Source organism: Choloepus didactylus, chromosome 8 (assembly GCF_015220235.1).
Source record: "Choloepus didactylus isolate mChoDid1 chromosome 8, mChoDid1.pri, whole genome shotgun sequence".
Taxonomy (NCBI): domain Eukaryota; kingdom Metazoa; phylum Chordata; class Mammalia; order Pilosa; family Megalonychidae; genus Choloepus; species Choloepus didactylus.
This window is the reverse complement of record NC_051314.1, coordinates 97,307,719-97,320,945: the sequence shown is the minus strand read 5'-3', so window position 1 is coordinate 97,320,945 and position 13,227 is coordinate 97,307,719. Positions and strand designations below refer to the sequence as shown.

The 13,227-nt window shown below is 38.2% G+C and overlaps 1 protein-coding gene and 1 pseudogene across 1 annotated transcript in view; both read left to right on the top strand.

Moving 5' to 3' along the window:
• C8H12orf40 (chromosome 8 C12orf40 homolog) overlaps positions 1 to 13,227 on the top strand; it is a gene marked incomplete at its 5' end in the record, with an annotated part of 66,898 nt that overhangs the window by 28,156 nt on the left and 25,515 nt on the right. The window contains one exon of the mRNA XM_037847476.1: positions 9,716 to 9,779. Within this exon, the coding sequence (XP_037703404.1) occupies positions 9,716 to 9,779 (64 nt within the window). The remainder of the gene's footprint in view (positions 1 to 9,715; positions 9,780 to 13,227) is intronic.
• On the top strand, positions 1,002 to 2,136 carry LOC119541581 (annotated as a pseudogene).

Here is a 13,227-nt window from a genome sequence, read left to right as displayed (position 1 = left end):
AGAGAAGGGGGATGAGCAACCCAGATTTCTGAGTCCAAAATCAGTGGCTTTTACACTTGGCCACAATTTATACTGACTGGTATGCATGTGGTAGGTTTTTTCATCTATTGTTTTATATCATACAACAGCTCTGTAAAGTAGCAGATGTTAGTGTAGCTGTGAGAGATAATGTGATTCGCTGAAGGGCATAGAGGCTAGTAAGAAGCCATAACCTTTGATGATAACTTGTTTCTTTTTTTTGCTTAAAGGGTGAAAAAACAAATTTTTCGTTTTCTCCAACCAAATGCCAATACATCTGTGTTCCCCCAGAAAATAGTTATTAATTCCTACAGGAATGGTGAAGATGAAAGTGACACAGAGGCCATGAAGTGTTATCTCCCTAAACCTCAAGTGGAGTGAACAGGCAGCTGAAATCTAGAAATAGCTTTCATATTTTTTCCCCTTCTTTTTACAACAGGGATTAAGATTAGGATTTAAGATTTTGTGGACATTCTGGCTGCTCACAGGATTTCCCTATTGACCTCATCTCCTAGTTCTTCCAACAGCCTCTTTTCTTATTATTTTCCACCCTGCCCTAAGGGAGGTACCTTCACAGCTGCCTTCCAGGAGTCTGCATTCCAGGATCATCTCCCAGTTGTGGGAAAGAGTGCTTCCTCTTTTGCTTCTCCAGACCTACCTCAAGAGAAATCTCCCCACCCTTTGAGTCACGGGTGTTAAAGTGGCTAATGTCACAGCTCCCTGAGAGCTAATGCTTTCTCTCAACCCAGTCCTTGAAGGTGGGTCGTTCATTTGAAAGAAGGGAGAGGGCAAGGGGAATTTGCTTTGAGAAGGGATGGTTATGCAAAATGCTAGTAGTAGGAGGCAGCCAAGAAGGGAGCTGGTGAGTCAGAGGAAAAAAGCAACTCAGCCTGGTTAGCCGATAACCTCTCTAAAGCAGTGGAGATGCCTAAGCCCTTAACAAGGACTTCTACTTCTACACAACGATCCTGGTCCCAAAAATCAAGCTTCTGCTGTTCCTGGTTTCCCAGATGGCCATCTTTATTCTGTTCTTCCATCTGTCAGGCCAGTCTCAATTCCCTGTCTAGGAAGGAGGAGCGCAAGTCCGTGCATGTGCTGGTCCTGTCTTCCTGTTGCTCAGGCTCTTCCTTTGTGGAGCAGCTTTTTGGGTAGCACCCAGATGTCTTCTACCTGATGGAGCCTACCTAGCATGTCTGGATTAGCTTCACACAAAGCACTGCCTTGAAGCTTCACGTGGCAGTACAGGACCTGGTCCGGGCAATCTTTCAGTGCAGCATGAGTGTCTTCAATGCCTCCATGCTCCCCGGTCCCTGGAAACAGTCCAGCATTTTCCAGTGGGAGACCAGCTGGGCCCTGTGTTCCCCACCTGCCTGCAGCATCTTCCTGCCAGATAGGATCATCCCCCAGTCTCACTGCAAGGTGCTGTGCAATCAACAGCCCTTTGAGGTAGTGGAGGAGGCCTGCCACTCCTACAGCCACATGGTGCTCAAGTACGTGTGCTTTTTCAACCTGGAGGCCTTTTACTCACTACTGACAGACCCTTCCCTCAACCTGCATGCTGTGCACCTGGTCCATCACCCCCGGGCTGTGTTCTGTTGCTGAGAATGCACCACCAGTGAACTCATGATTGACAGCCACATTGTGGTAGGGCAGTGGAACAAACTCAAGGAGCACCAGCCTACTGTGTGATGCAGGCCATCTCCAAAAGCTAGTGAGAAATCTATGAGGCCAGTTCTTGCATGAAGCCCTGAAGCAGCGCTACCTGCTTGTGCACTATGAGGACCTGGTGTGGAAGCCCCTGACCCAGATTTTTCAGAGGTAAGACTTTGTAAGCTTGAAACTCTTGCCCTGGTTCCAGACCTGGGTACATAACATCACCCAAGGCAAGGGCATGGGTAAGCACACTTCCACGCAAATGCTAGTTATGCACTCAATGTCTCCCAAGCCTGTAGCTGGTCTTTGCCTTAAGAAAAGGTTACGCGAATTCAGAAAATCTGTGGTGATACCATGAATTGGCTGGGCTACCACCAGGTCAAACCTGAGCAAGAGCAGAGAAACCTGTTTCTGGATCTTCTGTCTACCAGCATCATAACTGAGAAAGACTATCAGGAGGATTGAGGAGGTCTGCCTCCTTCTAGTACCAACCTCAGTCATGGTAACTGAATGCTTCTGAGCCTGAACTATCTTCTTCAGGTGAGCGTGAGTTGCGCCCACATTCACTCAAGCAGAGAAATCTTTATGTCTATACCCATGTTGAAAGAGAGACTCAGGAACCTTACCTGACTGGCACAGTGCAACAATGGTGTTGTCTTTCTCCCCTTCTTGACCTTCCTCTTGGCACATACCTTGGAAAGCTTGTGGCCTGGGGTGCTGTTAAGCACTAAGCAGTATCAGTGGAGTAAATCCATAAACCTCTCTGTCCATAACTTGCCCAATAGGAAAGAGAAGAGGCAGTAAAAACCAGGGAAATGGACCTTCCATCAAAGAACATGCCAGCAGATTCCATAGGGATGTGAACTCTGAGCCCTCGGAGCTCCCAGTGGATTCACAGAAGGGAATGGGAACAGAGTTGGATGCTTACCTGTGAGTGTGTCCATCACAATTATTGGTTATTACAAATAAGAAACAAAATCTCTGCAAAACAGAGCAAGCTCTTATGTCATGGAGTAGCTGGGCCCAGTTTGGAAGGCATTAGCCTGAATGTTTACTTACCATGTAGAACATTTTGGCCTGTGCTTCTGCCATACTTTAACACTAAAATTCCAAAATAGGATTCTGGTTGAAATGTCCCCTTTTGTGCTTTCTAGTAACTAGTAGTAAACATGCATTCTTATGAGATCCTAACCTAAGAACATGATCTTTTTTTTGTTCACTTTTGCTATTATCACCCACATACACAAACTATTGCTAAGACAATGTTTGGTATCAGATGATGAACTAAATCTAAACCAATTAATACATTGCCCTTTTTAGAGTTAGTAGAAAATAGACCATCAGCAACTAAGCCCTTTTTGTCTTATGAGAGATGTAAGCTGTAATAATGCTGTATGCATCTCTCTAGGGTCTTGGGAAGAGTTCTCTTTAGTCTGATCACTCAACCAGAGGAGCTCAGTTTGATTGGTGGTATTGAGCTCTTTCTAACCAGCCTCCACTAACAAGAAAAGTGTTTCACCCAGTCTTTGCAGCAGTCCCCTAATCTTGTTAGCAATATGTGTTGCCTTGCCCTACCTGAGGTCTGTTGGAGTCAGAACCTCCTAGGGTGGGCCTGGGATTCTGAATCTTTATCAAGCTACCCTGTGGATTTTTCCACAGCCTGCTTGGCAACAGTACACCCTGCAATGAGCAGCAACGTAGTTTTCCCTCTTGCTCAAAAACTGGTGAGTTTTCATGCTCAGCATGTATGCTGCTTACTTTGGACACTGGTGCTGTCCTCATGTTGGAAGAGATATGAAGAAGGCCAAAACTAGTCTGGAACACCACAGGCCTCTGAGTCTTAATTTTTTAAATATCTCATTTTGTCAAGACCTGAGAGATACTGTCATTTCATCTTTCCTTTTTTTTCTCCTCCCACTTTTAATGTGCTTCTGACTTCATAAAGATCCTGCAGTGGCAGATCAGAATTCTCCCACTTATTTCTGCTAAGTAGCTCTAAGGCTGCTCTAGACAGCAAAGATGCTCAAATGTCTACCTTTGCTTTATATGTGGCTATAAAGGAGTGAATTTATTCTATTACTCAAACCCAAGTCACTCTAAAGCTCCTCAAGAGCATAAGATCTTCTTCTGGCCTCTAAAGGCCTTCTGAAAGTACAAAAAAGTAAAATTTCCCCAACTCTGAACATAAGGCCAGGACAGCAGATGATGGTATAAAGTGAAAGAGCCAGTAAAGAGACAGACAGTGATAGACTGGACCTACTCTGACGTCCCCTCTGAAATTCCAGCCTCTTCCTGAATTATTTTAAAATTAGCAACTTCCCACAGGAACCATATGCATGAGATTCTAGAGTAAAGCAGAGCTGTCTGTTTGTACTTCTCTGAAAGGATCACCATTCCAAGGTGAGGGAAGAGTGTAGTGACATGGAAGTCTTAGGAGCCTTTTCAAGCTTTGAATTTAAATTTAAACATCTTTGAATTTCTGTATTCAAAGTCCTAGATGTGAGGAAGCAGATGGGGTCCAAATATCTAGTAGCCATCCACTTAAAGAACAGTCTACCTACACCAATCCAGTACAGCAGCCACTAGCCACTTGTGGCTTTTTAGACTGAAATTAATAAAAATGAAATAAAAATTCAGTTCCTCATTCACCCTAGGCCTATTTTAACGCCCAGTAGTCACATGTGGCTGGTGGATACCACATTGGGCAGCACAGCTATAGATCACGTCCATCACTGCAAAAAAGTTCTGTAGGACAGCTTTGGTCTAAATTTATTCTTATTTGTCTTAACATTTTACCTCTAACTTTGTATTCCCCCGCCCCGCCGCAAAAAAGTTTAAAGAATATTATATGGTCACATTTTTCTATAGTGTAAGATTATGTGTAGTATAAAATTTTGCTAATTGACTTCTTTAAAAACCTGGCCCAGTGTTGAATGAGACTTCAGTGAGCACTGAACAGTCTCCAACTGGCATATTCAGGTGGATGGCCACTGGGACTCAGTGATGAGAGTGGCACATTCAGTTGTGGAACATGGGGAGTTTGGGGAACTGCTAAAAGATGCCAAATGTATAGGATGGTATTTGACTAGACATCCTTTCCGATTTGGTGACATCAATTCTAGCCCCAAATTCCAGCAATGGAAAGCCATTTCTTTGCCTCCCCATCCTATTTAGCTGCACAGGGTCTAAGGATGAGTTCAAACATAGATGTGGGATAAATTCAATCTAAATTTCTTAGCACTCATTTGGGGAATGAGCTCTCTCAGGTCCTGAGTAAACACAGTGACCTGAAATGCCTAATTGCAAGACAGCAATAGAAGTCTTTACAAAACCCAGCCAGCAACTGCCCAAGCCCTACACTATAGGGGCTCCCAAAATTTCATAATTTTTGGAGGATAAGAAAGGGATCTTTTTTTGAAACAAAAGGGCTTTAACTGTAAATTAATTTAAATGTTTCCATCTATAGTTACTATGTGGTTTCATTTTCTATATAAGGAAAACAACTGCTAAGTGTTTCATAATTTTTTAAGCCCGCATATTTTAATCAAATAAAAAATTTTTTAAATAGGTTGTGATCTTCTACTTTATAAAAGTATTCACTATAAATTTAGTAGTAAGCTCTCACAGAGTACATTAATTTTCAAAACTCTCATAATTTTCAGAAGTAAGTTATCATATATCAGTATATTATCTTTTCATATGCTTTTCCTTCTTCAAATATTAATATTGGAACAATTTATTAGTCCTTGAATATGCAGTGGTTATCAATAAGAGGAAATAACCTAAAGAAAACAACAACAACAACAACAAAAAGCAATATGGTCTTGGCACAAGTACAGCTATCTAGACCAATGGAATAGAATTGGGAGTCCAGAAAGAAACCCAAACATCTATGACCAATTGATTTTCAACAGGCATGCCATATCCACTCATTGGGGAAAAAAGTCTCTTCAGCAACTGGTGCTGGGAAAATTGGATATCCACATGCAAAAGAATGAAATTGGACCCCTACTTTATACCATATACAAAAATTAACTAAATTGGGTCAGTGTCCTAAATAAGAATAAAAACCATAAAACTCACAGAGAAAGCCTAGGGAACATCTTCAGGACCTGATATTAGGCATTGGATTCTTAGATATGCACCAAAAGCATGAGCAACAAAAGAAAGCATAGATTAAGTAAACTTCATGGAAATTAAAATTTTTATTCATCAAAGGACATTATCAAGAAAGTGAAGACAGCCTACAGAATGGGAAAAAAAATTTTGAAATCATGTATCTGATAAGAGATTAATTTCCAGAAAATAAAAAATCCCATAGCCTGACGACAAAAAGACAAAACAACCCAATTAAAACATGGACAAGGACTTGAATAGATATTTCTCCAAAGAAGATATACAAATGACCAATAAGCACATGAAAAGATGTCCAATATCATTAGCCATTAGAGGAATGCAAATCAAAACTACACTGAGATATCGTTTCACACCCACCTACTTATTTAGAAAATTGAAAATAGAGCTACTCTGACCAAGATGGCAGAGTGAGACACTTCAGGGTTCTGTCCCCCATAGAAGCTTTGAACAACCAGCAAGAACTGACAGGAACTTCTCTCTAAAAGCTTCAACCCCCCCCCCCAAAAAAAAAAACAGTTAAAATATTACAGTTACATGACAACTGCAGAATCAAGAAAAAGGCATCTTGAAAGTGGTAGGATCTTATAGTACTTGTCTGACCCCATCCCCATCCTCTTACTAGCTTGGTGTGCAACCAGCCCACGCTCCTTGTTTGGATCGCTGGTCCCAATTTTGGAGGGAGCAGAGCAGCCCTTGTGCACATACTGGGAGCATGTATGCCTTGCCCTGTCTAGTGGTGGCCTGGGTTTTTTCACGCTGTCCCAGAACTTGTCCTGCATGTAGAAGGTGGCTCACAGCACTCTCATACAGATAGCTGTGGAAGAGCTGTCAAGTTGTGCTTCCTGGGACAAGGGAGACAGAAAACTGTTTTCTAAGAGGGGAAAAGGGGAAACTGTTTCCTAAGAGGAGACAGTAGTATCTGTGTAAATGTGGGAATTCCTAGTGTCATATGTGCATACCCAAGTCAAAAGGTATATGCAGAAAGGATCAGTGAGGCCCCTGTGCTTTGACCTGGAGCTATTTTCCAAACTGATTGTATGAATAAGCCCTGAAGCCTCCTTTTTATTAGCTTCTGGCATTCAAGAAAAGGTCTTTCATAATACTACCTGGATACAAGCTTAAGGAACATATATATGCCTCAGAGTCTAAATCCCAGCAATAACACTAAAATATCAGAATGTTCAGGTTTCAACAAAAGATTACAAAACAAACAAAGAAATAGAAAGTGATAGTCCAGGCAAAGAAAATTAAAGCTTTAGAAACCATCAATGAGGAGGATCAGACCTGGGACATGCCAGATAAAGACTTCAAAAAAAGTGGTCTTAAATATGCTCAGAGAGCTAAAGGAAATCATGGACAGAGAGCTAAAGGAAATCAGGAAACGATAGATGAACACAAACAGAATATCACTGGAGAGAAGGAAATTATGAGAAGTAACCAAAGAGAGGTGAAGACTATAGTAACAAAAATTAATTCACTAGACAGATTCAACAGCAGATTGGAGCTGAGAGAAGAATCAGTGTACTTGAAGATAATACAATTGAAACCATTCAGTTTGAGGAGAGAAAGAGGAAATAATGAATAAAAGTGAACAGGGCCTCAGGAATCTGTGGACACCATCAGTATATACATTGTGGGAATCACAGAAGAACAAAGAGAAAGGAGCAGAGAGAACATTCAAAGAAGTTGAATTTCCCAAATTTGACAAAACACGTGAATAAACATATCCAAGACACTCAACGAACTTTCAAGACAAACTGTGATAGACCCATTCTGCACCATGTTATAATCAAACTGCCATATGCCAAGGATTAAGAGAGAATTCTGAAAGCCACAAAAGAGAAGCAATGTGTCATAATACAAGAGAGCCTCAGTATGATTGTCAGTTTTGCATCAGAAACCATGGAGGCAAGAAGGCGTCAGAAAACATCTTTAACGTGTTGAAAGAAAAAAATTGTCAACCAAGGATTCTGTATCTGGCAGAAATGTCTGTCAGAAATGAGGAGAAATTAAGCCATTCGCAGATAAACAAAAGCTGAGAGACTTCTTCACCACTAGATTGGCCCTATGAGAAATGCTAAAGGGTGTTCTGCAAGTTAAAAGGAAAGGTTACTAGTAATTGAGTGAAGCCACATAAAGAAAGAAATATCTCTGATAAAGATAATGGTATGGGGAAATATTCTTACTAGTACTATTGTATTTTTGATTTGTAACTCTACTTTTTACTTTCCACAGGATCTAAAAGGCAAATGCATAAAACTGATGATAAATCAATGGTTTTGGACTCATAATGTATAAATATGTAACTTTTGATAACTACATAAAGATGGGGGCACAAAAGGCTATTGAAGTTGTTAAATTGATAGCAAAGCAACTAGATTATTACAGATTTAAGATGTTAAATCCCATGGTAACTGCAAAGAAAATATCAGAGAATGTATATACTCATAGAGAAAGTAGAGTACAGGTTACTAGGGATGGGGGACAGAGGCAATGGAGAATTATTGCAAACTGAGGGTTTCTGCGTGCAGTGAAGGGAAAATGATTGTAATGGTTGGTGGTAAGGGTACCATGATGTTGTGAATATGATTAATCCCACTGAATTGTATGCTTGTGGGGGTTGGGATGGGAAGATTCATGTTGTATATGTTTCCAAAATTAAAAAAAAAGAAAAACTGAAGAGATATTAAAATGCAATATGTAATCCTGAACAGGATCCAAAAATGGAGGAGAAGAGGCTCAAGGGGCATTACTGGGACATAAGAAAAAATTACATTGTAGAATGTTTGCTTTATGTCAATGTTAAATTTCTTGACCTTTATAATTGCATTTAAGATGGTTATAAGTGCGTATTCTTTTTCAAAGGAAATGTATGTAAGAAATATTATGTGTTCAAGGAGTGTGATGTGTTCAACCTGCTCTCTAATATTCAGAAAATAAGTAGATGATAGCTTAAATGATGTGGCAAAGGTAGCAAACATGTTATAATTGATAGATCTTCATATCTGGGGGAGTACAGGTATGTTGGAGTTTTCTGAATAGGGTTTGTATTATTTTTGAAAGTATATATTAAAGTTGAAACTATTTCAAAAGAAAAAAATTTTAACTGAAAATAAGTGTTGGTGAGGATATGGAGAAGTAGGAACCCTTATGCATTGTAGTATAAAGATACAGCAGCTGTGGAAAACAGTTTGATGGTTCCTCAAAATGGTAAACATAGAATTACCGTCTCTCTCAGTGATTCCTCTTTTAAATGTATACCGAAAAGATTTGAAAGCAGAGACTCAAGCAGATACTTGTACATCAATGTTTTTAGCAGCATTGCTAATAATACCCATAAGATGGAAACAACTTGCTGCAAATTATGAGATACTGCATTAAAAAAAGAAAGAAAAGAAAGGAAATGAAAGTAAACTATGAATTATATAAAAAGTATTGAAAACTAAAGCCAAAGTTGTGTTCTACAAAAAATTTATACCTCTAAGAACTTTTATTTTTAAAAAACTGAAAATAAATGAACTGATATCCAACTTTAGATATTAGAAGAATGACAGAATAAATTCTGAAATTGCCTGAATAGCTTTCTTTTCTTCAACTGCATTTACTATGATTATCATATGCCTTTAATTTTTGTCAGTACTTCATTTATCAGCAGTGTGTATTCTGTTGCCTCCTATTTCTAAACAAATCATTTCATTTTATTGTTTGTCAACAGTTAACTTGTCTTCATGGATTTCTGTCATCTTTGTTGAATTAAAATAATATGAAAGAAGGGTATTATAAAATGAACTGGTGTGGTTTTAAAATAGCCTTTCTGCATGATGAATGAGAATATTGCAATAGGGCAGATATAAGTGGATATTATTGTGTACACTTTGGAATTGTTAAAATTTTGGTTTTCTTCCAGAATCTGATGGAAAAAGGAGGAATGTGTTCTTTAAAAGGCAAGCCTGGGTCTACTAAGAAAATCTGTCATTATAACTGTATAAGTGAATTTTATTCTTTTGAAAATCTTTTAACATTTAAATGGGAATTCATTAAATTTTAAATGTTTTTTTTAAGAGTCTTGCCAGGAAATATATATTTCATAGATATATCAGAATATACAAGTAAATGAAAGTGAGTTTTACAATTACTTTTATTTTTCATTAAATATACATGATGAATATATATCATGTATATGTATAACTTAATGAATAATAATTAAACAGATTCCCTTTTACTCAATATGTAACTTAAGAGGTAATTCATAATACCTTTGAAGGTTTCCTCAATTGCATTTCCTATTCTGCCCCCTAGAGGTAAGTATTATCCTGAATTTGTCTATTTTGATTGTTTCATATTTAGACTTTTCCAATTTTCTACAAATTTAGGCAAACTCTATATATTTTTCTGCATTTTGGCTTTTGTTTATTGTTGCTTTTGTTTTGTTATATTGTGAGGTTCATCTGCTTTGATACTTTCGGCTTTATACATTTCATTAATTTTTACTGATACAGAATTCTGTTGATAAAATATACCACAATTTATTTCTGTATTTTCCAGCAGTGGTTATTTAAGTTGTTCTGAATATTTTGGTGTGATAATGTATTTTGGACATTCTTGAAATTTTTTCTAACACACATGTATAAGTTCCTCTAGGATATATTTCTAGTGGTAGATTTGCTAGTTCATATGATATGCACATCTTCATCCCTTCTAGGTAATGCAAAATTGTTTTCCAAAGTGGTTGTGCTAGTTTAAACTCTCACCAGCAAGGGGTCTTCATTATTACTCATTCTCACCAACTGAGTCTTTCATTGTTGTGTTGGCAATCTGACATCTCATTATGGTTTAATTCATATCTTTGATTACTAATTAGGTTAATTGGTCATCTTCGTTTCACCTGTGAAATATCTTTTCATGTCTTTGCCAGTGTTTCTTTTAGGAAGTTTGGCCTAAAGGTATTTTTTGTTTTTTAACTTTTTTTAAATTAGCAAAGTTGTAGGTTTACAGAAAAATTATGTAAAAAATAGCATTCCCATATGTTGACACTTTGTATTAGTGTGGTACCATTGTTAAAACTGATAAAAGAATATTTATATTGTACTATTTACTATGGTCCACATTTTACGTTAGATATATTTTCTACAGTATACCACCCTATTATTAACACCATGTATTAGTGTGCTACATTTGTTATAATTCATGAAAGAACATTTTCTACTTGTATTATTAACTCTAGTCCATCATTCACAATAGGGTTCACTGTGTTATACAGTCCTATGTTTAGGACTAATTTTTATTTTTATTATAGTACATATATATGACCTAAAATTTCCCACATTCACATATATAATTCAGTGCTATTAGTTATGCTCAAAATGATATGCTGTCATCACCACTGTCCATAGGGTGCAGTGATCACCCTAACTTGTCCATATTGAAAAATGGTGTTGACAGTATGGGGAAGAGGGATGCATCTGGTTGATGTTCTTGAAGAGGTTGTTGCCTCTAGTTTTGGGGACTTATCTGGCATAGGAACACTCTGGGGGATTTAAGTTTCTGAGAAATAAACTTAGTGAGTGAAACTTTTATAGAGTCTCACATAGGGACCTAGGTATTCTTTAGAATTTTTGGGACTACGTTGATTAGAGCTTGGTTTACTGTGGCCATTTGGAATATCTGGCTGGTGCTTGCATAATAGTAACCTCCAGGATAGCCTCTTGACTATTTGAAATCTCTTAGCCACTGAAAGCTTATTTTGTTACCTTTCTTTTCCCCCTTTTGGTCAAGAAGGCACTTTTAGTCCCTTGATGCCAGGGCCGGGCTCATTCCAGGGGGTCGTGTTCCACATTGCCAGGGAGACTGACTCCTCTGGGAGTTACATCTCACTCAGTGGGGAGGGTAATGAGCTTATTTGTAGAACTGGACTTAGAGAGAGAAAGGCTACATCTGAGCAACAAAAAGAGGTTCTCTGTAGGTGACTCTTAGGCATAACTGTAAGTAGACTTAGCCTCCCCTCTACAGCCATCAGTTTCACAAGACCAAGCCTCAAGATTGTGGGCTTGTCTTATTAAGGAGGGGATTCCTAATTTCACATAGCGTAAACAACCAATGTGTGTCCAAGATAAACAGTGTCTCATGTTATCTTCACTTAGTTGTGCAATCATCATCACTTTCAATTTTAGACGATTACCATAACCTAAAACACCCAAAAGCCCTTATAAGCCCCTAATTTTTTATCCCTATTATTAGTGTGGTACTGGTAAGGTATTCCTATTAAAAATAGTCTATAATATGCAATAGGTAGTTTTTTCCAGGTACCACTCTATTGTTAACTCTTTGTACAAGTGTAATACCTTAGAAGTTGATCATGCAAACAAGTTTATATTTGTAGTGCTAATCTGTGGAATGCATGCTTTAAACAACCCCTTTCAGTCATGTTCTCCTTCAATGAGGCACTGATAATCCCATTAACAGACTATCATCACCCCTGTGTATTTCCATACCTTTAAGTTCACCTTCAATAACACGTTTATAAATATTTGGTAATCATTCCCCCTTCACTAGCTTCTGTCTATCTCTAGGTCCCCTATATTCTACATTATAAGACATTGATTTTACATTGTTCAGCAAGTTCATATTGGTGATAACATACACTATCTCTCCTTCTGTGTCTGACTTATTTCATTCCACATTATGTCTTCAAGATTCACCCATGTCTTATGTTTCAGTACCTCGTTCCTTGATATTGCTGGATAGTTTTCCATCATATATATATACCACAGTTTATCCACTTATCTGATGAAGGATACTTGAATTGTTTCCATCTCTTGGAAATTGTGAACAGTGCCAATATGAACATTGGTGTGCAAATGTCTGTTCATGTTACTGGTTTCAGATATTCTAGGTATATACTGAGAAGTGGAATTGCCAGATTGTAGGGTAACTTGATATCTAGCTTTCTGGGGAACTGCCATACTGTCTTCCACAGCAGCTGTACCATTATACATTCCCACCAGCAATGAGTAAGAGTTCCAATTTCTCCACATCCTGTCCAGCATTTGTAGTTTCCTGTTTGTTTAGTGGCAGCCATTCTTCTTGGTATGAGACGATATATCATTGTGGTTTTGATTTTCATTTCCTTAACAGCTAGTGAAGATGAGCATTTCGTCATGTGTTTTTTAGCCCCTCTTTGGAAAAACATCTTTTCATATCTTTTGCCCATTTCATTACTGTGTTGTTTATACTATTATTGTTAAGTTGTAGGATTTCTTCATATGTGCTGGATATCAGACACTGATCAGATATTTGGTTTCCAAATATTTTCTTACATTGTGTTGGCTGTCTCGCTGATTTTGAGGAGTTCCCATTAACCTATTTTTCCTTTCTTGCTTATGCTTTGGGTGTAAGGTCTAAGAAGCTACCTCCTATTAC